This window comes from Cupressus sempervirens, chromosome 10, assembly GCF_028749045.1.
Source record: "Cupressus sempervirens isolate cs-2001-9-10 chromosome 10, ASM2874904v1, whole genome shotgun sequence".
NCBI lineage: Eukaryota > Viridiplantae > Streptophyta > Pinopsida > Cupressales > Cupressaceae > Cupressus > Cupressus sempervirens.
The window spans coordinates 174,164,141-174,191,880 of NC_143127.1; the positions used below are offsets into that span (position 1 = coordinate 174,164,141).

Sequence of the window (27,740 nt, forward strand, 5' to 3'; positions counted from 1 at the left end):
CTGACATTAAAAAGGGATGAGTCTTGGACAAGACGAATTTGGCAGAATCGAAAGGACCTCCATAGAAATATAGTTATTTTATTCTTGAAGGTAAAAGTTTTTTGAGAGGGTTTTCAAAGGACCCACAACCTTGTACATCAAAAAAATTATATGATGAAAATTCAAAAAAATAAAATAAAAAACTATTTGTGATAGCACTGATTGTTCATCAGATTGCCATTCGAGGAAATCATAAACAAGCAGCCATAAAGTCAACTACTGATGTTTCAAGATTATGGCGAAGTGTTGTTGACCAGATGAAGTGCCTTATTGAACATTGTAGTTATGAAGATGCTTGTAGAATTACAAAAAAATCATTAGCCTTAGATTTCTGATGTAGGTTCAATGTGAGGATACCAATGCCTATTGTAGAACCACTGGGAATCACCCATTACAGCATCTCCATCTTGATTACGATGCCATGAGTAATGGGCATGAGTTCGGTTTTTAATGTCTAACATTGCATGACCAAAACTCGCTTCCCTGTATGCTGAGTATTCAGGTTGAGGTTCTGTATATCTGCAGACAAAACCCATGCAAAAACAATGAGTGTTTTAACATAAATCAAAGACTGTGACAGACAAAAGAAGAATTTTTAAACCTACAATTAGTATGAATGAAATTTGTTCTGGTAATGTCTACATGAAGCAATATTTGACCTATGATGTTAGCCACTTTTCCAACTTACACTGCTGCAAGGCCTTCCATATTTCCTCCATCACCAATAGTAATGTATACTGGAGAAGATGAATTAAACACAGGTGTACACTCCCCATTTGTTATGTTATAAGCTATGTTTGATACCCGCTTCTGCAAAATAAAAAATTGTGGCTATTGGTTTTGAACATTCCAACTATTTAAATTTAAGCAGAAAATGCAGTTGGAGAGCCACAAAAAACAAGGGTTACAGGAAGGCAAGCAAGAATTCTATAGAAAGAGGATGGATTATATGCACTTAAAATTTAGAGAATTAGAAAGCTCATACAAATTGATGCAGTTGAAACTTACTGATCTCTCATAGGCATGAACATGACCAGCGAAAACAATATCAACCTTGTATTGTGTAAACCATGATTCAAATTGAACTCGCATACTCTCCCCTTCCATGTAGTGGTAACTATTGCTATTGTACCATGGGGTATGCATGAGAACAATCAACCATGGAGTTTCTGATCTGTTAACCTTTGGAAGCTCTTGCTGAAGCCACTGATATTGGGGAGTATATTTTCCTGTACATTGAGCAATTTTGTGAATCTAATGTCTTGATGAAAAAGATATTTGAATCTGTTGTTCATAACCATAGAATTCAACTTACATTTACAATCAATTTTAATGCACAAACTCTAACATAATGTTGGTAAAGCTCCTAGAAGAACATAAAAAATAAGAAACACACAAGACATAAGAGATGGCAATGCAGAAAATATGTCTCACCATATGCTTTATTCTTGATCAAATGTTAGTAAGAGTGCAAGTTGGCATTGCTTATAGATATATCATGAACTATAGAGGCACATTTTAAAGGAAGAATATGCAAACTCATTCGCTGGCCTTAAATTTGGTGGTAATTTTCTTATAGATATAATATGACCTATAAAGACACCCATTTTTTATGGTGATTTTTTCTCTCACTGAAATGTCCATACATCTTATGTAAAGGAAGCATCTTATAAAAAATAAAACTTGCCTGGATGTCTAATGTTTGTCAAGCAAGCTATACCACTTTAATATAAAAATCATAAATGAGAAATGAAAAGGAACAAAATAGAAAGCATTTAACAACAATTTAAAGAAAGCTCACCATATGCTGAGTACGAGGAGAGGACAATGATGTAAGCCGATGCCCGCTTAATTGAGTACCAATATGGAGCTGTGCTTAGCGAGTAACGATATGGGACATGATATCTATGACTGTATGGTTTGAAAGGTTGTATTTCACCCTGATATATGCAAGACACCAAAATAGATTAGAAAATCTGCAGTGAAAAACAAAACAGGGAGCACCTTCACTTTGGTCAACAAATTTCCACTCAAGAAAATCATGCATGCCAATTATCTAGATTGTTAGAGCCAAAAAAAATTGAGATGAAGATTATAATCTTTATCTTGCAATGTTTCCATATCTGTAACAGGTAAAACAGGTTGAAATGATGCACATGAGCATGATCAAAATGGCTAATATTAGTAATGCAAAATATGCAGTAAAATCTCAAAGAAAAGTTGTATATTTCCCTCACCAAATCCAAGCAGTTTTAGAAGTTTATTTTCCTATTCTGTGGAACTTCAAGTCTAGGATTGTACGGATAACATTCCAAGCCTTTATAAGAAATTAAAGCTAGTTAATGAGTAATTTTGTAAATGCTGCTGCCGCTCTCATGAACTTTTCATAACATCTTTGAGAAAGAATCCTCCAATGATTTCAGCTCCCTTGCTAATTACTGATGAAATGATGCAGATTATAAGATACACATGCTAAGGCGGTGGCCATTCATCTTCAACCAATCAAGCAATTCCAAGTCAGCATGTCCAAGATCATCCAATCAAAATCAAATTTCACAAATGGAAATGTGGAAGGGATTCAATAAATTACTACAATGAGTTTTCTCATTGGTTCATCCTTAATATGATACATATTCCGAAGTAATATAATTTTTTCATTGGAAGATATTAAATAATTGTAAGTGGTGATTGTAACAAAACCTGGCTAGTTTCTTTAAATTATCTGTCATTGATTTCAAATAAATCTGAACCCTTCATTAAAACTGAGAGGTCCATATAAGGCTACGCATTCTCATTTGAAATTTATTAGTCATGGAAGTAGTAGCAGCAGGAGGAAAAAATCAGAAATTGCTACCAAGATCATGTTGAAGTTGATAGAATTTTCATTGAAGACCCGCTCGGTCTTTGTGTTTTATCTCAAAATTTTGTCTGGTTTCTACTTCTCAAGTTTTAGTTGAAGTTCACTGAATATAATAAAGAAATGTGAAGATAAATGATATATGTCATCTGGATATCTTTTTTTACCTGTTGATTGCAAGTTACAGTGTAAATTTAGTCTGAACTTCAATAAATACTAAGGTCGATTGGGAATGTTCATTTGGATTGTGTCAGTATTGGGCATTCCGATGAATGATTACAATATGAATATCCTTCATTCTCCCTTTGGAGATTGCATCATCTTTGTGTAGTTGTTTCATTTGGTGAACAAAACTTGGTTAAAGGGATTCATTTATGCCAGCATTATCCATTGATACCATTGTCCTTACGAATAGAGTAGAATTCCTAGCTGTCCACCCAATTTTATCTTTATTTTGAAGTTCCAATAGTTAATTTGATGTCCAAGTTCTAGCCACTTTGAAGAAAAGAGTTAACTGATCCAAAATGAATAGTGTAAGCCCCTTTGTGATTACCAGCAAATCATATCATTGAATTGAGTTATACCAACATAAAATCGCTAGTACACAAGGTAAACATTGGAGTTGCTTTATTTGATCACACATTTGTTATACTGTTTAGTATTTGAAGTTTCCTTGTCAGAGAGAGGATTGGATATTTAGTATTTTATTCTACATGTTGGAGTGGTCATAGAACACACATCAAGATGGCCCTATAAAAATCTTCATATCTTTCAACCTACATAACCAAATTGGTGCGGCTACTGTTTTTCTTTCTTAGTATCTTTTTGTATAATCTAAGAAAGGAAGGAAAATCATGGGAATGCAAGGTTTCTTCAAGCCCAAGTTTTCAAAATGATACTCAAGTTTAATAAGAAGGTTGCTATCAATGCTAGCCAATGGTGTTTCCAATTTAGAAAGACCTGTTCTCAATACACATCTTGGTGATTAATATTTTTAGTGACATTAATCAATTGGTTTTGTTCTCTGAGTAAAAGTAGAAAGGAACTTTCTTAGGAAAGAAACCTTCTAATCGCTTCACTCATCCAATCCTTTCTGGCCCCATTTTTCTTTCCAAACTTCCATCAAAATTGATTTTGATCAATCTAAAAAGAGCAGGGGTCCAAATAATTCTATTCAGGACCTTGAAATTCTGGAATTCGTAACAGAAAGGAATTTGCCACTTTTTTGTTAGCCCATTATCTTGTATATAAGGAGAGAAAAATATATTTTGACAATGATGACAGAGGATATAGCCAATTCTTTAATTATGAGCATGAACCACATAGATCAATTGTTTACAAGAGCTCACAGTGTTCTCAAAGCTTATTCCTGAACATTCCTTCAATACAAACTAATTTTTTTTAACAGTGGTGATAATTGATGGCAGAGTTATGATATTAGCATTTCATACTCTGCAATGACCACCTCTTAATTTTGTTTTCTACACAGTAGCCACTTTTGAATCTAGTGTAATATCAGTCAGGCAGAGCTCTCAAAATATGAGTTGCATATTAATGACTTCTTGTTCAATTTTCCTTCCCATTCATGATAATGATTTCTTCTGTTTCATGTTCAGAGGGAATCAGTTTCAGAAATATGACATTTGTGTCTCAAATTTGTGGCTAAGAAGCACTAGGGAGAGAAAAGAATTCCAAGAAAGCTACATTCCAAAGGCTAAGTTGAATGTTTCCATGTTCAACTCCCATTATACCCTTGTCCCCACTATAATATCCTAAGCGACATGGGATAAGATAGAAGTGCATGAAAATGTGGCTTATGTTTGGATTGTGGGGAAACATGTGTCCTTAGTTGAGGGCTTGCTCTTCCCTTATCCACTATGTCTTCATGTTTAAAGAGAAAAAAATCTCCAGGTAGTTATGATCTAAAAAGGACCCAGTTTAGTATTCCATTGGATTTTTTTGGAACTGGGATTTCTTTAATGGTGCAGCAGGTTTAAGGTGGAATATGACATCCACAACCAAACTTTGTTGTGTCAAAAGATCTTAAAAAATGACTACTTCCACAATTTTTGGTGAAATTGCCAATTCATCAAGCAGAAAAAACGTAACCGCTGTGGAAAATGAACAAATGCCTCACTAGAAGTAAATGTGTCAAAGCTTGTATGCATCCAGTGTAAATCCAGTTTTTAACTGTTCCTCTTCTTTATGTGGCTTTCAAGACTTTTTAGGTTCCAAATGTGCTGGAAAACCATTTGTAATTTCTCTGGGATATTTTTATGCAGTTCTCAGAATTGCCGTATCCTCTTGGACAGTTGTGAGTTGAGTTCTGGTGAATTCTCTGTTACTGTTCCATAGCAGCAGTAGAAAAAGTGGTTTCGAGAACATGGGGGGGCCACTTGGAGTCATCTCTATTGTTTTGAGTTTCTACAGTTAAAGACTAAGAGATATATTTTTATTGTTATACAATTTGGAAGCAGTGAATATATACTCACATTTGATGCAGGTTTTACCCAGAAGAGATTCCTCCTGGTTAAATGCGTTTCTTATGCTGTTGATTCTTTTTCTTTTAATTTTTTATATTTTCCATGTTCACTTTTTGGCAATTAGTTTATGTGTAATATTAGACTAAGAATTAATATCCATTGTTAACAAGCTAGATATTTGAAGTGAATGCCGCAAGCCATCTAAGAAAAGCATTTCTCTTCTTTTAAACCAGTAAGACACTTATTACACTGTTTTCTAGAATGGAATATGTCATTTAAAAAAATATGAGAGGGAATTCACCTTGTTTATTTGCATCCTTGAAATTGTCTAATATTGTGTTAATATAAGCTTGAGATTTATTTTTCTCCTAATATGATTGTTGAGTATAGGATAGTATCATCCACAAATTGGAATCATGTGTATCTCTATCTACCTTACAAAACAAGCAGTTTGAGACTCCATATTATTTTCCTTCTTTTTCTGCAATACCCAATAGATAAAGCTCAGAGTTTATTCTTGATGATGAAACTATATTGGCTTAGAATTTTCCATTACCCCAATCTACAAGAGGAGCAAAACTCATGTCTGGAATAGCTCTTCATGTGTGATGCCCCACCATAATACCTTCTCAACCATCCGTCAAAGAAAGAGTATAAGTTAAATTAACCATGCATTGATGATCAGAAAATTATCTTATTCAAAAACATCACAATTTTCTAAATGCACAAGGTACTCGATTCCACTCTTTCACTTGAGTAGCGAATTAAGTCATGAATTTTTTTTTAGATGAAATGACTTCCAATAGACATGTTAGATGAAGGTGCATGTGGCTAAAGCAGTGTGTAATTATCTTCAAATGCAGTGATCTTTATCAAAGAATTGGGCAGAAAATTAGGTGATATGATAATTAATAAAAAAAGTGATTAATTAGAAGGTATAAGAAGTTGGACCAATTCATTAGGAGAAGAATCATCAAAGAGAAAGAAATCACATGTCGATTTGGAGGAAATATGTTAGGGAGAGGCAATAGAATGGCTCCCACAACCTAAGCATACTGCCTCTTGTGGGATGGATGAGAATTCCTACAACTTGTGGGTCAAGGGGTTGTCTTGGTTGGGGATTACATGCTCGTGGGCTTAGTTGTGAAGAAAAGTCTTTGTGCATCCTATCATGGCTTCTCTCTAAATCCCTAATATGGTTAGTTGTAGGAAGTGAATGTATGGGTTAGAAAGGAAACACATTAAGGAGAAGCAGCAGACAAGTTCCTACAATGTAAGAACATCACCCCAGGTTGGATGAACGAGATTCCCTACTACTTTTCCGAAAAGGGGTCAAATTGTCTTATGTTTTATGCTCTTAGGCTTAGTTGTGTGCCCTAACATGCCTTGCCTTCCAATCCCTACTATGGTTAGTTATTGGGAATTAAATATAGATGAGATCCAAGTAGTGATACTATTCATCATTTCTTTTAATGTCAATTTTTCTTAATCTTTAAGTTTAATAAATATTATATGATTTAATTATGGAATATTAGTTCCAAATAAATCATGTTGTTGGAATTGTAACATTACCTAAAAACTAGGTAGACACCAATAAGGGACATTACAATTGTTATCAATATGATCCTACCTACCTGAGGGTCAAGAGGAAAACTATATGCGAACAACCTGAATAACTCAGAGGACATTAGAGAGAGAAAAGAGGAAACTTGTAGCAAGCAACAAATCTACTCAAAAAAATATAATGAATGAAAAAAAATTCAAGCTGCCATAGAGAAAAATTAGAAGATGACACTACTCCAAAATATGAACAACACAATCAGAAATATTTGACCCAACCAAGATAATGGGAGGGATGTCACCTCTAGTCACTTAGAAAATTAACATAGATATTCATTAGGGTCAACACCAAGACTAGCTAGACCCTCCTCCTCACCTAAAGAAAACACAAAAAGAGAAAGAGAAAAAAATTGACATACTAAATCATAACTTAGATGAACTAGCTGAAGAATATTCAAGACTTGACCCTAAAGTTAGGAGAAGCATCCCATTTAGGGAGTATTGTGAGGCTGGATCAAGAAGTAACCATCAAAGGGAGAGGGTCAACCTAACAAAAAAATACATCATAAAATAGGAAAATCCACTCTCCCTATCTCTAATGGCTTAGGGAAGGTAACCATCCATTCATGGATCCAAAAATTGTATGTATATGTATCTCTTAATCCCATGATAGAAGAAGGTACCTCAAATTTACCATCTCACATTAAGAAGAGGTCACACACAACTGGTGGTACCATGGCTCGATAACTCAAGGTCACCAACAAATAACAACTTATGATGACTTCACCCAAAAGCTTGTTGAAAGATTTGACCAAAATTACCTTGAGAGATATTCAAAGCATTAACTCAATTAAGACAAGAAATATCATTGAAGATTATGTGGTAGAATTCCAAAGGATTCTGGTCATGATCCCTAGAATTACTAAAACCATCTTACTTGCCTATTTAGAGAAGGACTATCAAAAACTATTCTTGGCATACTAATTGCCCTTGTTTCTTCCAGTCTCCAAGATGCAACCTTAAAATCCCTAACTTGAGAAAACAAAATAAGGGATAAAAGTCATTCCAAAAATACACCATCAAAAGATAAAATGTTCTATAAGAAAGATGGACACCAAAGAACATTTCTTCAAAGAAACGACCCTAATGAGCATTGAAGAAGCCTATGTTTCAAGTGCAAAATAAATTTGGAGTGTGGAGGCATTTGTAAAATAAATAAGCTTCGAAAGAGAAATATGTGTTAGAAATAGAAATTGGAGTTGGGACATATGTGTGAAAAAAGAATCCAAGCATGCAACATAGAGGTAATATCTAATGAAGAAGTATAAGGATGAAGAAAGTGAAAAAGAAGAAGAAAGTGTGAAAGTGAAGAACATGGAACCTTAGCCAACATCTCAAAGCATTCAAGTATCATCCTTTCCAAATTTAGAGCATTCTACAGGGACAAAGAGTAACCAGTCTTGTGGATAGTGGGGCAAACTTTATTGACAAAAAACTTGGTTACAAGAACAAAATTAGAAACCAAAAAATTACTGTAGCCTAGAGTGATGGGTCCATTACCCATTGCACGAGAAAGATATCAAAGCTAGGCATCGCATTGGGGAAGCATTCAATCAAAGAATAATTCTACATTATAAACATGGGGGACACCGATGTCATCTTGGACACCCCATGGTTGAACTCTTTGGGATGATTCTAACTAGAAGTTTGCAAAATTGGAACTTTTTTAAAAACTTAGTGGACAAGAAATCCTTTTAAAGGATTCTTTGACAGCTTTCCAAGGTAGTCTTATCCAAAATAATGGAAAGGACCTTTGTGCATGGACAAGTGGAGTAGAATCCTCAATGCATGATTCTTGACATATCTTCAAATCAAAGCAAAAAAAAAACATACATACTTATCCAACACATTTTAAAGAAATACAAGAAGGTATTTGGAAACATCCCCTTCGGACTTTCTCCAAAGAGAGGTTTCAACCATCCCATAAAACTTGAAGAAGGGGCTAAAACCATAATTACTAGACCTTATAGGAAGGCCAAAAAAATCATAGAAGAGGTAAAAAAAAACATTAATAGACTTCTCAGATGGGTCACATAAAAACTAGTTCAAGTCCTTCCTCCTCAATAGTATTAGCAAAAAAAATGGATGGTCATATACATACGTGCGTAGATTATGGAGGCTTGAATACAAAGACTATAAAAAAAACATTATCCTATTTCTAGAGTCAAGGAAATGATTAATGAAATTTATGGAGATAAGTGCCTTTCTAATATTTACTCAAGATCTAGTTACCACAAAATTAGAAATATGGAAGTAGATATCCCCAAGATAGCCTTTAGATGTCATTATGGAGACTTTGAATTCTTGGTCCTACCCTTTGGTTTAAACAACATCTTAGGAACATTCCAATCATGCTTGAATCACTAATTTAGGAAGCAACTAAGGAAGTTCCTATTAGTATTCTTTGATGATATTTTGATTTACAACGAAAAATGGGATGAAAATTTCAAAGACACTGATGAATTTCCAGGAATTGTTGAACAAGAATCTCTATATGCTAAAGCCTCAAAATGTGAATTTGTGTTAGAAGAAATCTTATATCTAGGACATAAAATAAATGCACAAGGGGTAAGTGTGGATGAAGAAAATATTGAAGCTATAATATAATGGCCAGAATCAAGAAATTAACCCATCTAAGGAGATTTTTGAGTGTATGCATACTGATGGTTAAGGGTTTTCTAAATTGCTTCTCCATATATGAACCTAACTAAAAAAGGAATCCTTGCATGAATGAAGTGGATCCACAATATTCTGAAATACTAAAGGAGATAACAAGTTCTTGTCCTATCCTAATTGTTCTTAACTTTACATTACACTTTGAATTAGAATGTGATTCTTCTAGAGAAGCCATTGATGTGGTACTCATGCAAAACAAACATCCAATCACATTTAGAAGTGCAAACTCACAGAAGCTGAAAGATGTTACTCCATTTATGATAAGTAAATGCTATCCATTATGCATGCACTAGCCAAATTTAGACAATCTTTGGCCCGTGAAAAGTTTATTATTAAAAGTGACCACAAATGCTTAAGGTTTTTTCTAAATCAAAAAGATTTAAATGACTGTCAACAACAATGGTCAGAAAGTTACAGAATTATAATTTTGACATAAAATACATGAAGAGAAAGAACAGCATTATAGCTGATGCACTCTTCCATAACTCTACTTATGCTCCATAAACAACATTTTTGTAGATTGGAAAAACTCAATTATTTCTGAATATGACAAAGACCCACAAGTAAATGATATGCTAGAAGGAAATCTACAAAATGAGGAATATGAAGTAGTAAAAAAGCTCATTCTATAAAAAGGGTAAGATATATCTTGTACTAGGCTCAAGGATGAAAGAGAAGATCATTAGAAAATATCATGAAAACCCTTTAGTGGGCCACTAAGGATATTATAATACCTATAGACAATAAAGAGCGAAGTAACTTTGGAAAGGTTTTAAGAAAGACAACGTAAAACATGCTCAAGAATACAGAAATTTTCAAAAAAAAAGAAGATAGAATGAACCTATCAAATAGACCTCTTACAGCCATACCCAATTAAAAATGGGAAAGTGTCTCCATGGGTTCATAACCAGGCTTCCCAAATTGTGAGGAAAAGTTTGTATAAAAATATTTGTGGACTTCCTTACCAGTTATGCACAGGTAGCCAATGTTTTCTTCAAGAAAACTTTCATATTACATGGCTTATCTAGAAACATCATCAATGATATAGAGATCCAATTCCTTAGCTTTTAGCAAGAAAAATTCTAGATAGCCAGAATAGAACTCACACCAAGTATAAGTTATCATCTTGAAATCGGTGAATAGACAATGATTGTAAGAAAATGGTTTAAAGGATATCTAAGATACTCTGTTAAGGGGAAACAAAATGTATGGATCAAATTTATACCTTGGAGAATATTGTTATAACACCACCCAACGTATGTCAATAGGAACAAGTCTCTTCAAGGCCTTGTATGGGTATGAGGCAGCCTCATTTTGATCCTTCAACAAGTTGTGTATCATGAGTCAAAGACTTTGTACAAAAAAATGTGGATATTATGAATGCACTTATAGATAATCTACACTAAATGTAAAACCAGCAAAAGATATATGCTGATCAATAAAGGAGAGAAAGGACATTTGAAGTTGGGGACTTGGTTTTTGTAAGGTTAGTCTAAGAAGCCATCTACCACAGCAAGTGGGCTCATGAAGATTAAACCTAGATTCTATGGAATATAGAATATTTTCACAAGGATAGGAGAGGTTGCGTACAAGTTGGAGCTATAGTCAAATAACAGAATCCATAATATATTTCATGTGTCTCGATTCGACCAAGGTGTTGGGATAGGATGTTACTCCATGCTAAGAGTTATCTTCGCTCAATGATGAAGGCAAGTTAATTTTGGAGCCTGAAACCATTCTTGATATGCAAGAAACAGGATTGAGAAATAAGTACATTCCTATGCATCCAGCCAATGGAAGGGTCTACCTTCAAAATGCCACTTGGGAAGAAGCCCAAACCTTTGATTATCCAAACTTAAAATTTCTTGGCGAAAAGAAATCTTGAGGAGGGGAATTGGCATGCCCCACATAAGACCTTCTTAACCATCCCTAAAAGGAAGAAAGAGAAAAATTAAATTAAACATGCATCAATGATCAGAAAATTTTCTTATTCAAAAGACATTCTAATTTTCTAAATATTTAGCCAAAAGCCACACAAGGATTCAACCTCACTAGTTCCTTTGATCGACAAAATTTAAGTCTTAACAAAGCATTAAACAAAACAAATTTCAAAATCCATGTTGAATGAAGAGGCATGTGGCAAAAAATCAGCATATGATTATCTATAATACAATGATCCTTATTAAGAATTAGGCAGCAATTCAAATGATAAGATAATTAATAAAAAAGTGATTACTTTGGAAGTGAGGCATCCCTTGCAAGGCAGAGGGGTGTGACTACTTATCCTTAGAGGATATAATGAGGAAAGCACGTGCCAGAAAGGTGGCTATTTGACAATAATAGTGTCATAGGGCAACTTAGAGCGTGAGCGAGAGGAGCCTGGCCTACCTTCTTCTCTATCTTTCTCGCCTAAGAGTGTTAGTGAGCTGACTAAACTGCCTATCTTGTCTTTTTTGGCCAACTTGAATGCATCTCTAGCAGATTCTATTAAGTGTACTTAATAATAATGCTGGGTTGGGAATAAAACATCTGCCTGTGAAAAGGTTAGTGATAAAACAACTGCCCAAGAGGTGGAAACAGGGTGAGAAACACATTCCCGTGAAAAGGTGGAGGAAAGGGGGAGATGCATCTCAATCCCGACAATGCATTAGGAGAGGTGTCATCAAAGAAAACATATCAATTATACAAATCTGCAATGAGTAATCAGCAAACTGGCAATTGAGCAAGGAATTGGTATGCAATGTGGATGAATGATCTTATACACACATACATACATATACATATATATACATACAAACACAAACACATACATACATACATACATATCTTTTATATGCTTTTGATCAAGATACTACTGAATTTTCTGTTTTATTTATGTTTCTATAGTGATGAACTTATTTTTTCCTTTCCCTGCAAGCAATCATATATGAAATTGAATAAGATATGTTAGGGAGAGACAAGAAACTGGTTCCCACAACTGAAGCACATCACCGCCTGTTGGATGGACAAGAGTTCCTAACACTTGTCGGTCAAGGGGTCAAATAGTCTTCGTTGGACATTCTGCCTCTTGAGCTTAGTTGTGACAAACAGTCTCTAGGCATCCTATTATGTCTTGCTTCCCAATCCCAACTGTGGTTGGTGGGATGTGAAACTATAACCTAGAAGCAATCATTTATGAGTTAGACCAGAGACACATTAGGGAGAGGAAGAAATTGCTCTCCAAAATGTAAGAACATCACCCCATGTTGGATAAGTGAGAGTTCCTACCACTTTGGGACAAGGGTCGAATTGTCTTGTTTGGGCATTTTGCACTCTCGGGCTTAGTTGTGATGAACTATCTTCAGGCGTCTATTATGATTTTCCTTATAATCCCTACTATAGTTGGTTTTGGGAAATGTACTACAGATTAGATCCAAGTAGTGGTACTATCCATCATTTCATTTAAATGATAGTTGTTAATTTAGTTTTGAGTTCAATAACTATTAGATGATTTAATTATGGATATAAGTTGTAAACAAATTATTTTGTTGGAATTGTTATTTTGGATGAAAATCAGGTACACCCCAATAAGGGACATTACATCAATGTAACTTGGACCAAGGAAGTACTGATGCAAGAACTTGCCTAGGCCAAGACTTTTTTTTCTGAACCCAAAGGAAATCATAGTTTTGAGAATCAGAGTCCAAAATTAATTTAATAACTCCAAATACATTTTTTGAAGGCTTTGGACATATCCATTGCTTTGAAGACCATCCACAAATTAGGATTTTGGACCATTATATTAATTCTTAAACTGTTATGGAATTGTCAATAATCTACTTTCCTAGGAAAAAGGCAGTTTGGTTCTCTAAGATGGTCATACAGACATACTTCTTGAGTCTGCAAGCTATGGTTTTAGCTATAATTTTGTAGATAATATTATACAAGACTGAAGATTGGTAGAAAACTAATGAGGTCCCCTTTTTTATGTTCATGGATGAGAACTAGCTTCATAGCGATCATTTGCTTAAATACTTGATTTTGCATCTAGATTCTTTGAACACTTCCAGTGGTCCTTCCTTTAGAAGATTCTAGGAAGTAATTTCAAAGGAAACTTGAAAAGCATCAATTTCATGAGATTTGTCCTTGTTGAAGAACTGAGGAGAATATTCTCTTCAACACTTCTTCCTCTTTTATAATTGAATCATTGACCCAATAACAGATTATTTAGAGAACATTCTTGCTCTGTTTTTCATGTGCATTATCGTTTCTTAGAGAAAATTTTCTTGAAAAAGTATGTTGAAGTACTATGTTTCATAATCTGTGATCATTATTATGTGTCCATCAGGTACTGGCCATTGACATGTCTGTCTTGAACTAGTTAATAGAAATAAATTGCCTTTTCATACAAGCTGTTAAAGTCAACAATGTAGAGAAAGGGCAAAAAATTCCCTTATAGACCATCAGGAGTGAGATGAGGACCACATCATCATAAAAAACAAAGAATGATGTAATAAATGACCATCCTCTTAGATTACTATGATTGCAAAGAAATTCTTTATTTTCATTTACGCAGATACCAAAAAGACCTATATTTTCATTCTTGGCAAAGCTCACAAAAAAGAAAAAGAACAGAAATTTCTTCTTTGAAACATTAAAAAGGTGAAACAGGATGACCATATCATCAACAAAAATAGATATTGCAGTCAGATTCAAGACATGATGTACATGAATTTGATGCTTAATAGAACATTTAAGCTCAACTATGTTGATGATTCTTAACAAAACTATCCAAGCTAACTCCAATGATAATTCTAATTCCTTACTGAGATGTGTCTACTTACAATTTCAGGAGCAAAATCAATCTCATGATTTCCTGCTGTCCATATCCATGGTTGGTAAGCTGCACTTTTTTCAACAAATCGCCCCCAAGTATCCCACCTTCTGTTGTCATGCAATGGATGGTCATCTGCATAAGAAAGATCTCCTACAAAAAGGAGTGTCTGTCCTTTTGACTTTAAATAATGGTGAAAGGTACTATTTGAGTCAACTGTTTGACCAAGATCTCCTGCATATATACAACTCTTATATCAGCCAAAGTAAAATGAAATCAAAAGAAGTGTCTTATTTCAAAGCAAATACTTAAACAAATGATAAGATTTATGGTTAGTCTGCTCATGTACAAGCTATTAGCAAATTAGGGTTTTTGGTCTTTTTCTTTAAATGAATTGTGATACAGAATAGTAGGTTCAACGCATGATATACTCTCTGAAAAAATTATTCCACAAGCTAAAAGTTGTTATTGTAATTTGAAAATATATATGCTGTTAATAGCTAGTTGGGTCAAAGGACTTCCATATAATTCTGAGAAAAATTCTGGTGAGGCACCCCTATAAAATCTATTTAATTATAAAGAAGAAAACCATTGCTTGGGGTGTTAAGATAAAGTTGGCTTTGTGGTTGTTCCTAACATTTTGTGCAGAGAGAATGAATTCAAAGTGAGCAAAAATTTCAATGTACTTCATAGTCAATAATGCTTATTCGTTTCAAGCTCTGTAACCCTTTTGAGAACATTATAAAATGTAATTTGGTTTGTATTTTCATGGAATGCAGACCAGCTAAAAATGAAAATTGACTTGTGGGTTAAATAATTTGGAAGTATATAAATGGTAAGTTGTCCAAGTTATATTATTTTTCAAAACTAGCCCTTCAACTATTGTTCCCTTAAAGCATTCAAATCAGTATAAAAGATTCACATGCACTCTCTTTGTATTTTATATTTCGTGGCCCCAGATGAATATTGAGCTACCAATACCTTCTGTATAGAGCTGTCATGTTTTGTCCAAAGTATTTTAATAGAGAGTTCACAATTAAAATCCATAATTTTCCAGTCATCTTTTTACCAGCCTGAGAACTCAGATACCCATGTATGCACAACATGCCAGAGTTAACCATTTAATTTTAAAAAATTCAACAAAATGATGTGAGAATCGTATAAGTTATTTTCTCTCCACTAGCTCTTGATTCCATATTTATAATTGATCACTACTGTGTTCTGAACTTTACTTGAGTTTGTCAAATTTGAGGAATAGATTTTAGATATCATCTCAAAATTGACTTTGTCAACCACATAATAATTAATCTCTGAGCTTTTATAGCAGGTGGTGGAAAATAATAATTAGTATTCTTACATGTTTGGACAATTTTCACAAGTTACTGTCACTGATGATAAAAACAGAAGCAAAATCTTATTTACAAGAAGTTGGTTCAGAATGTTACGTGACTATGGAAGATAATTCAACAACAACCGCTTGTTTGGACTCAAGAATACATTTTGGTATAACAACGTCTCTTATTGTTCCATGGAGACTTGTTGGAGAGTTTTGGAAGTAAGCATTAACAGTAACACCTTCAAAGGCTCTTCTTGATTGAAAAGGTTACTACAGAAGATTGTATTATATCAACTGGCAGAATTTCTATATCACTCTGAAATGTAAGTATGGAAAAGAATACTTCCAATTTTGGGTAGAAGGTTTTTGAATCCTCAAAAGAATATGGAGGCCTTAGATTGGCAGGCATAAGAACCTTACAGAAACTTTACTTTCAGTATAAGCTATTAAATTTAACCATAATGGATCAGTCTTTAGTCTGGAGAGATGATGACTGCATTCTGCCACTTGATACCACTCTACCATAGTACTGTACTTACTAGATGAAGAAATTTTATATTAGACATCATGAAACTCCAAGACACATATATTGTTGAAATCTTAATGGCACCATAGAATGGCCCAACTGCAAATTTTCAATATCTCCTAAATGATGAATCGTGGAGAAATTTAGAATGTGTAAATTTTCTAGGAGTGTTTATTAGCTAGAGAAAATGCCGAATAGAGAAGTTGTAGGATGAACCAAGAAGAAAAACACAGATGGGTTGAGAAGAGTCCACTGTTAGAAAGCTTTTCAATTTTTGATGAGCATACAGTGATACCATCAGCTAATAGATCTGTGAATGCATGTAAGTTTACATATACAGAGTTATTTTGGCTCTTGCCCAAGCAATTGGGAGGGAAATGAGCAAAAGTGAATGAAGCATTATATAGCACTCCAGTATATCAAGGTGAATGCAAGCTCTTCCACATTCTAAAAAACAAGAAGAAGTTCTCTGTAAACACTTCACAGAAAATCATCTTGGAAAAAGAAATAATCTTGTGCACTTTATAAATGTTTTATCTGATTATCATGTAAAAAAAAATGCATTAGCATTTAAATTGAAAACTTGAACACAATTATAGAGCCCTTGTCAGAACCAAAGGATCCTAGTGAATGACCAAAAAAGAACAGATTTATTTCCACTTCATTGAGTTATTGGTAACCACGCTTGGCATCCAAAACATAGCTTGTATGGTAATTATACCATATAGCTTGACCAAAGGTTCAGAGCTTGTATCATTTATGCAAGCTACATAGCTTTCGATGTTCAAATTAGTAAGAGAATAGATAGTCTATTAAAAAATATCCTGTACCACTTTTATGTTTGTGATGCATTAGTGAACAAGCAAATGTTCTGTATTTTTTGGTTATAGTTTTCCACAATATTTGAAACTATATAATTATATCGATTTATTACTACACGATATGTGATCAGTACTATCCAGGCTTACTTTCAGTAAGACTTTAACCAAGGTGTCATTGACATGCTAGCTGTTAGGAGAGATTATATATTTATTCACTCCAGACAAAATTTGTGAATGTGTAAGCTGTATTTTATTAAGTGGAAAGAATTTAAAGATAGTCAAATAGATACAAAGAAGAAATAATTGAGTGGTAAACAAATCAAATAGACTGGATGCAATATTTTGCTTCCGTACATGAACCAAAAAATCTTTCCCCAGACAATTTGGTAACCAAAGGGACTTGGTATGTGATTTGGAGACTGGTACGGCAATGTTGTGATGGCATACAGATGGCAAAAGCACTTGTATAGGCAAATGGAGGGACACATGCATGGTATCGCAAGGGGAAGGGAGTGAGCCGTACGGTGTCATAGAAAGGGCCGTACTGTCATTAGATTGGTGTACAGTGAGGAAGGATGATGCCGGATGGTGTGGCCGTACGATGGTCCGTACAATGGGATGGCTGACAGGAGGGCCGTACAGTGGAGGCCCTAAGGCCGTATGGTGTCTCTGCTAAATTCCAGAGGTTGCGTGCAGACAAAATGATAGCGTATCGGGTGACGGCTAGGTAGGTCGTACAGCAAGCCGTATGTGAGTGGAGAGGGAAGACAAGGAAGGTATGGAGTGTGGGAGAGTGAATGTCGTATGGTTAAAGAGGGAGTCGCACAAAAATGTTTGGATGCCACATGATGAATGCAAACATGTACTTACAAAACACAAGTAGATCAGACACAATAATTGAAAATTGAATTCAAATAATCCCTTCAAAATATGCCAAAAGATGGGGCTCTGATTTGCCAGATCCGAGTGAAGAATTACATGCAACAATGGAATAGGGTGAGGGCTAAATCCCACCGAAACCATGAGAGCCAAGTAGGGAAGATCTTTCACTTCCGAAATGGCGAATAGTGGAGAATCCGCAACAAGAATTCGCAATATAGAGAAAATAATCCAAAAGCATGCCTACAGACTACCTATAAATCGTGCTTAAATACCTATCGGAAAAATTTCCGAGGGTGTACAAAGATAGCCGACGGCGACCCAAACTACGAAAACAAAAATAAAAATGGGTCTGAGATACATTAAATCAATCGGCCCATTACAAAAGTTTGGTTTATTATTTATTTTACAACAAGAACATTACAGTCCTCCCATCCCAAATTTTGCTTGTCCTCAAGCAAATGCAATGCCAGGTGTTGGAGAATGTGCTCGCCTTCCCATGTCGCATCATCCAACAGTAGGTGTTGCTAGTGTACCAAGTATTCTTTCACAGTGCGGTTCCGTAGGGCTCTCTCACATACTTTGAGGATCTCGGTTGGTTCCAAAATGAACTTTCCTTCTTCATTGAGTGGCGGAAGGTCGGTAGCAACTGTGACATTTTTCCCTATAGCTTTCTTCAGACAAGAGATATGGAAGACATAATGAATACGGCTACCCTCCGGAAGTTCAAACTCATAGGAAACTTCACCAGTGCGGCAAGTTACACAATAGGGGCCATAGAATCGAGGTTTCAGTTTCTCTTTTCCTCTTTCCTTTAGTGAGGATTGTCGATATGGCAGGAGCCAAAGATAGAGCAAATCCCCCACTTTGAAACTTCTCTCTATTCTGTGTCTGTCTGCGTACATCTTTTGTTGATTTTGTGCCCTTTGTAGATCTTCCTTTAAGCATCTCAGAATGTCTTGTCCCTCCTGAAGCTAGTCCCTTGTCCTTGGTGCACAACTATCACCCAGAACTGTGTCGACGAAGGAAAGGGGTTCGTACCCGTACAAAGCTTTGAATGGTGTCATTCCGATGGACATGTGGTATGTCGTATTGTAGCAATATTCCCCTAGATGGATCCATTTTATCCGCGCTCATTGTTGTGCCGAAACGTAGTTTCGAAGGTAGCCTTTGAGCCATTTGTTCACAATCTCTGTTTGTCCATCTATCTGTGGGTGGCAACTTGTACTTGGTGATAATTTTTTCCCTGCCATCTGAAATAGTTCTGTCCAGAAGATACTGATGAATCGTCCATTTTGATCACTGACGATGTTTCGAGGTAACCCATGTAGATGAAAGACTTCTCTAAAGAACAAATCGACAACTTGTGCGGCTTGAAGGTCGGAGGGGATGGCAAAGAAATGTGCATACTTTGTCAATCTATCAACCACCACGAAAATACAATCCTTTCGTTCACCTTGGGAAGCCCTGTTATGAAATTTTCCACTTATGTTTGAGAATTGGCAAAGGTTGTAGTAGCCTGGCAGGTAGAGTATGTTCGAACTTGTTTTGCTTGCAGACCGTACACTCTCTTACATGCTACAACATGTCCCCTTTAAGTCCTTTCCATGGAAACCTCTCCTGAAGACTTCTGTAAGTTTTGAGAAAACCTGGGTGTCTAGCTAGTGGTGAGTCATGTACTTCCTTCAAGGTTTTTTGCTTTAACTTAGATTCTGCCACCAAATATATCCAGTTTTTATAGTAGATGATATCATCCACCACTCTGTACCAATCATTGTGAGTGTGGCCATCCATTATTTCACATGCAAATGTATTTTTGGAATATTCCACTAACAGATGTGCCTTTCAGTCAGTTGAAATCTGGTCTAGCGAGTAGATGGTGGGTTTCTAGGACAAGGCATCTGCAACTACATTGTTTTTCCCTTTCACATATTCAATGTCAAAATCAAAAGCTTGAACCTTGCTTACCCATTTTTGTTGTTGTTCATTCAAGTCTCGTTGCTCTAGAAAATATCTCAAATTGTTGTGATCTGTATGGACGACAATTTTGGCAGCTACTAGATATTGCTAGAACTTGGTTAATGCATGAATGATGGCCAACATTTCTTTGATGTAGATAGAATATAGGCATTCTGTTGGCGTAAGCTTCCTGCTCTCATAAGCGATCGGGTGTCTATCTTGCATCAGTATTGCTCCAATGCCTCCTCCAGACGCGTCGCACTCCAACATGAACGGTTGGGTGAAATCAGGTAGTGCAAGTACGGGACAAGTGCTCATGGCCTCTTTCAGCTTCTCAAAGGTAAGTTGTGCCTTTTTGTTCCACTGGAAGGACCCCTTCTTTCTCAGATCCGTTAAGGGTGCGCTAAGCTAAGAGAATCCTTTAATGAACCTCTTGTAGTAACTGCACAGTCTGAAAAATCCTCACAAATCCGTGAGTGATTTTGGGGGAGGCCAGTCGAGGATAGCTTGAATCTTCTCTTGATGCACTTAAACCCCATATTTACTGAAAACATGCCCCAACTACAATATTTCTGTCATACCAAATTCACATTTGGACTGCTTGGCAAACAAAGACTATTCCTCCATGATACTTAGGACTTCATTTAGATGCTTCAGGTGCTCCTCTCATGTCCTGCTATAAATAAGAAGATCATTGAAGAATACCAATAAGTACTTATGCAATTATTTGTTGAAGATACGATTCATGCATGATTAAAATGTGGCAGGTGCATTGGTTAATCTGAATGCCATGACCATAAATTCATAATGTCCGTATTGACAATAGAAAGCTGTCTTCTCCACATCTTACTCCCTCATGCGGATCTGATGGTATCCATAACGGAGATCTATTTTTGAAAAATAGATCGCGCCATGCATTTCATCCAACAACTCATTTATCCTTGGAATGCGATAGCTGTTCTTTATTTTTTTTTGTTCAACGCGTGGTAGTCCACACACATGCGCATCATCCTGTCCTTTTTGACCAAGACCACAGATGACGTGAATGGACTAGAACTAGGACGGATCCATCCTTTCTCTAGCAATTCCTGAATCGTCCTTTCGATCTCATTTTTTAATTTCTTGAGATGGCAGTACGGTGTGGTTATGATCAGCTGTGCCCCTAATTCCAACTTAATAGTGTGTTCAAACCCTCAATGAGGTGGTATGCCAAGAGGAATATCCATGAAAACTTTATCATGTCTACTTAAAATATCCTAGAGTTTCTCATCCTGTGGAGGTGTTGACGCCCCTTTATAGGTTCTGTTAAGATAAAACAATGCGTAGCCCACCCAACGTCATCATGCCAAAAAATTGCCTTCATCCAATGTGCAGAAACTTCCTTCGGACCTTCATTTTCCATTCCTCGGAGGACAACCTTCTTTTTTGAAACTCTTAGTGTATTCATCGAGTGTCTCCATCCACTGTATCCCAAGAATAACTTCCATGTCAGCAAGGTCCACTATGAAGAAATCCTTAGTTACTATGTGATTCCCCATTCTGATACTCGGCTGAGGAACAAGGTGCGTGCAAGGCAGAAAAGTCCCTCCGGTGACCTTGACTTGAAAGTCTGCGTGGGCCTCCATAGGTAGACTTCTTCGATTTACCAAGGATGAGTTTATGAAATTTAGAGTAGCTCCGCTATCCAACATCACCATAACCCTTTGTCCTTGAAGGGTACCCCGTACACAAAAAACCGTGCACCTCGGGCTGCCAGCCAAGGAAATGGTTCCTCCGTGTTGTACCAAGGCTGCAATTCTCTCCGTATAGTTTAAACTAACCATGTTGGTGTCATTGTGGGGTTGGTTATCTTCGACCAGCATTTCTTCCTATTCGTCCTCATCATCAGACACGACCTCAATGTAATGGATCTTTCCCTTTCCGAGGCATCGGTGGCTAGGCTCCCAAGGTCCCTTGCAATTGTAACACAATTTCTTCCTTCTGAGTTCTTGTCTGGTAGCGTCATCCACGATGGCTTCTTTGGTGGAGGTTTGTCCCTCGAAAATGTCGGCAGTTTAGAATGTGAGTAACTTCGAGAGGATGATGTCGATGATGATGCCATACTCCGTGCTTTATTGATCGCTTCTGACAGGGTGGCAGGATTGAACCCCTTTAACCAACCTTTCAGAGGTTCTGTCAGTCCATCCATGAAGAGCACTACCCGTCTTCTTTTGGAAATGTCTGTGACCAAAACAAAGAGTTTCTGAAATTCCACAATGAACTGATCGACTGATCCAATTTGTTTCAGTTGTGCCAAATCTTTGAAGTTGAGTTCCAGATCCTTACCATCAAATTGCTCTATCAATCTCTCCATGAATTCTGCATAAGTATTTGTTTAATCATGTCCTAATGTGATGGTGTCGTGATGCCACCATTCGTGCGCAGCTCCTTCCAAGTGTAGCGTGACAAATTTGATTGCTTCTTCTTCTGCCATAGGATTCAGCTAGAAGTAAGTATTAGCTTTCATTACCCACGCTTGCACAGATATGGAATCGGATCCATCAAATGGAGACAGATTTACCTTACTCAACTTTCTTCTAAGATCATCTTTAAAACATCCTTTGTTTCCACCTCCTGAATATCTCATTCTCAGATCCATGTAATCTTTGTAGGATATATCTTCTTCAAGGTTTGCATTCTTCCAATCTTCTCTTAGTTGTTCTTGCATCTCTTCAAAGGTTGGTTGTTTCCCTCCATGTTGTGCCTCTGTCTGTGATAGAAAAGTCGGCATGGAAGGTTGAGAGCGTGCTGGATGAGGGTTTGATTTACTTGACACCTAGTCTGCGCTATGACCATTTTGTTCCCCTAATATTTTGTTTTCTGCCAACTTCTTGAGAGTTTCTTCCATGAGTCACTGCGTATCAGTGATCTGTGCCTGATTCCTAGCAAATTTTCTCAGTAGTGCCACAAGTTCAACAACTGTCGATTCCGGTTTGGCAACCATTCAATCAATGGAATGTGTCCTTCTTCTCTTCCGGCTATAAACTCTCATTCACTGTCCACAAGCTTGCAGGATCGAAGCACTCTAATTCCACTGTAATATTTTTCTTCCATACACAAACCAGAAAATCTTTCCCCAGACAATTTGGTAACCAGAGGGACTTGGTATGTGATTTGGAGATTGGTACGGGCATGTTGTGATGACGTACGGATGGAAAAAGAACTTGTATAGGAAAATGGAGCGACGCACACACGGTATGGCAAGGGGAAGGGAGTGAGCCGTACGGTGTCACAAAAAGGGCCATACGGTCGTTAGATTGGTGTACGGTGAGGGAGGATGATGTCGGATGGTGTGGCCGTACAGTGGGATGGCTGACAGGAGGGCCGTATGGTGGAGGGCTAAGGCCGTACAATGTTTCTGCTAAATTCCAGAGGTTGCATGTAGACAAAATGATAGCGTATCGGGTGATGGCTAGGTAGGCCATATAGCAAGCCATACGTGAGTGGAGGGGGAAGACAAGGAAGGTACAGAGTGTGGGAGAGTGAATGTCGTACAGTTAAAGAGGGAGTCGCACAGAAATGTCTGGATGCCACATGATGAATGCAAACACGTACTTACAAAACACAAGTAGATCAAACACGATAATTGAAACTTGAATTCAAATAATCCCTTCAAAATATGCCGAAAGATGGTGCTCCAATTTGCCAGATCCAAGTGAACAATTACATGCAACAACGGAATAGAGTGAGGGTTGAATCCCACCGAAACCGTGAAAGCCAAGTAGGGAAGATCTTTCACTTCCGAAATGGTGAATAGTGGAGAATCCCCAACAAGAATTCGCAGTACAGAGAAAATAATCCAAAAGCATGCCTATAGACTACCTACAAGTCGTGCTTAAATATCCGTCGGAAAACTTTCTGAGGGTGTACAAAGATAGCCAACAGCGACACAAACTACGGAAAAAAAAATGGAAATGGGTCCGAGATACATTAAATCAATCGGCCCATTACAAAATTTTGATTTATCATTTATTTTATAACGGGAACATTACACTGGATGGTTTTAAGATGAGAAAAAATGTACCCACTGATATCTTTGCTTGAATCTAGAGGGTCAACATGACTCAAGCCCTGACAAAGAAAAACAATGGAAGTAGGTACTCAGAGAAAATATTATATGTGACAATTGACTTAGTATGCTGTATTTTCAGAGATGTGTTTTTTCAAAACAGCTGTGTAAATAGAGAAAGTTTTAATTATATTTCTTCCATTGTGATTTTTCCCTTTTCCCATAAATGTGCGCAGATATTAATAAAAGGAAGAATAAGGGATAAGGGAAGATTTGGGTAACTGTTTAGTGTTCTTCTAGCACCATACAGCTTTAAAATTTGTATTTACAGATCCCATGTTGACAATGCAAAGGAACATAATCAAAAGCATTTACAATAATCTAAAAAAGAGTTTCCATATTTTTAGTACAAGGAGGAAGCAACATATTTGTGAAGGAAAATAAAGGGATAAGCAAGACAGTAATGGATATGATACCTAGAGTTTTCTTCAGAATTTGTAGCAATAGACACTACAATGTGGTTCGAACCAACCAAAATTCAAACCATGAGGTCTACAAAGAGCAGTATGACAAGGAACATGACTTTGTGGAAGAGGTTCCACAGTTAAATCATTTGGAATACCATGAGTGAGAGCTTATAGTTTATTGCCACATCAAGAAAGGGTATTTTTAATGATTTGGACAGATTGTACATGCCCTACAAAGATATGATGCGGAACAATATCTCTATTCTAGCTGGTCACTTTCAGTTTGGAAAAGTAGTTATCAATTTCTAGCATTATGTGTATTGTTCCAAAATGAAATTGTATGTGATAAGTTTCATCCGTGCATGTAAATATTCTAGCACTAGCAACACATAAATATAAAATAAGTATTATATACACAAGTAGTGGTAGCGAACTGCCCATGTTAAACATCTCCATGGACCTTTTAGGTGGTTTCTAGATTAACAATGGTAATAATTATTTCTTCACCTTGTTATTAAATTATTTTAGTGAGATGTGTGCATTGATTCCATTCAAGAAGATATTAAGTGAAGGGGCAACCCAGGTTTCTGAAACTTCATGTCTACTGGGGATAAAAACTACTGGAGAAATATTTGGACCATTGTGTAAAGAAAATGGATACCAAGTTCATGTGTTCATTGCAGTTCATCTACATTGAAAATCAAACCTAGGTTGTGAAGTCAGTGTAACAATAAGGCAATATTACTAGAAGAATCCTAAGAATTGGGATGAAAGTTTGGCCTACATTTAGTCCTTAAAAAACAAGGTTGTCCGCCATATACAGCAAGTTAACATTTTCATTTGTCTTTAGCACATGGAGATGGATCATCAACTTGATTTCGCTTGTCTATCATGCAAATCCAAAGGCAAAAACCTTTCCTGTAAATGCATTTAAGAGGGCACCTGGCTACCTCTTTTTGATTACACAAACCCAATGTATATAGCTCTTTCCCTTTTGGACATCAATCTCAATATTATACTTCCCAAATAACAACATCGGTCCTTCCTTCTCTAAAAAGATTTCAGCCAGTGAGGGTGTCAAGCACCAAATGGCTTAAACATCACACACTAACACTTCATTCTTAGTCTAAAAGTGTTAAATAGTCAAAGTTGACTGACTTTTTTCGAGCTTAATTTTGTTCTTAGTGTGTGATGTTTAGGGGTGGGCACAAAGCACCCATTGGTTAAAAATATTTAGAAGCACATGTAGTGACATATTTGTTAAATGAATTCTTCCTTCAAAAGAAGTCACTAGGGCACCACATACTTCTGAGTTTAAACCCTAGTGCAGGTGTTCACCTTCCTTCACATGTTTAAAGTCAGGGCTGTCTTCTCTAGTTTTCAATTCTCGAGGACTGTTGGGAATGGGTTTTAGGCTATCCGTTGGAATTAGTTAAACCTAAGGCTACCCTGCTCAGACTATGTTTAATAACCTGGAATACTCTCAGTTGCAAAACTGTCATGGAACTAAAAGAACTAAATAAAATGTAATTAATGAACAAAAACTCAAATAATTCATGACAGCATTTGATAATAGATAATTTCGTAGACCTACCAATAATACCAAATGTATACGGTGTGTCGGGGCCAATTCTTGGTGGCGTTAAGAAAGAAAACTCCCGTGTTGTGTTTCCCAATCCAATCTTATAAAAATATTTGGTATCATACTGCAATCACATTAGGAACAAAAAAAAAGTTAGCAAGACTCCAAATAAGAAATTGTCTTCTAACATCAGAAAAGTTATCAAAGACAGAAACTGTGAAACATTAGAGCAGAAACCGAAACTTGACGGAAAAATCGAGCATTAAAGAAAAAGAAAAACAGAGCATGAGATTACGCAGCCATTAGGTATGTTTTTTTCACATGGCTGAAGATTAAAACTTCCCTCCATTTTTCTCTGATTTTCAATCTAGACTCATAAGTTGGACTGGTAATCAGCTAAACACTAAGGAATTTCGCACTTTTATTTTACTCAATGGCCCACTTTCTGTCTCATAAACTTCCCTCCATTTTTCTCTGATTTTCAATCTAGACTCATAAGTTGGACTGGTAATCAGCTAAACACTAAACAATTTCGCACTTTTATTTTACTCAATGGCCCACTTTCTGTCTCATCCAACGAAGAAAGCAAGACTAATTGTTGTTTTAATATGAATGAACAGTAAAAGCAAAAAGAATCGCTAACCTTTAATTTCTTCACTGTACAGTGATGAATGTAAGCCGATGTATAGTTATAATAATTGTAGCTGGTAACAATCCCGTGTGCTGAATACTTGTACTTGGATTGCTCAGTACCATAAAGAACGGTATTGGACCCAGGCTCAGACGGTGTGACCCATGATACAATTATACTCCTACCCACATGGTCTCCTTGAGTTATGTGAACCTGAATTCCCATTACAGAGAAAATACACATAATGAAATGAATGAAGTAGACAAAACAACTGATTCTTGAGCCATTAGAGCCTTAAAAAGCAATATGTGAAAAGAGGTGAATATGAATTACCTGTTGAGGAGCATTATAGCCTTCTGGAATTGCAAAAACATCACTATCCATAGGCATGTCCACAGATGCTTCAACTTTTCTCACATAGCGACTCGTTATCCCACCAAAACATGGCATAACAATCAATTGCATCAAGAACAACAAAAATAATAGGCGATTCAATGGGGCTTCCATTTTGCAGTGAAATTCACAAAATTCAAAATTTTCAACCTATATCCTTCAGTGGGCACAGCAAGAATTAGTCAATAAATATGCTTTGCAGATTGAAGATCCATCTTAAGAAAGGAATTGTGGAGAATATTCTCAATGAGTTGACTTGAAGTTGCCGAACTGCGTGGAATTGCATGCAATTGTTCTGCTTTCTTGAATATCGAAAAAAACATTGCATGTGAATTTGGGTTTCAAAGTTTGACATTTTTTAGTTATGCTTATTGACCAGTGCCCAATGCCGTTTTTTAATATTATGTAGAATGGTCTTCTAAATTTGCAACTGCAATTAGGCAGCATGCTTTGAATCAGGATAGGATAAATTTAAAAACTCCATAGTTTAGTACCATATAAACTAAATTAAAGAGCCCCCTAAGAGTGTGCTCTACGAGAATCACGTAACCTTGGATTTTAAAATGGGAAAAAAGTGGAAGTTCTAGCTTCTGAAAGATTAAAACAAGTT

The 27,740-nt window shown here is 36.2% G+C and overlaps 1 protein-coding gene across 1 annotated transcript; it reads right to left on the reverse strand.

The window, feature by feature from the left end:
• Nucleotides 1-62: 62 nt before the first annotated feature.
• Nucleotides 63-27,740, reverse strand: LOC149533191 (purple acid phosphatase 2-like). Its single transcript, XM_089804916.1, has 8 exons — nucleotides 27,071-27,740; nucleotides 26,750-26,950; nucleotides 26,119-26,230; nucleotides 14,499-14,722; nucleotides 1,841-1,979; nucleotides 1,048-1,268; nucleotides 728-849; nucleotides 63-558 (listed from the first exon to the last, which is right to left on the reverse strand). The coding sequence occupies exons 1-8, from the start codon at nucleotides 27,242-27,244 to the stop codon at nucleotides 363-365; spliced, it is 1,389 nt and encodes a 462-aa protein (XP_089661042.1). The 5' UTR covers nucleotides 27,245-27,740; the 3' UTR covers nucleotides 63-362.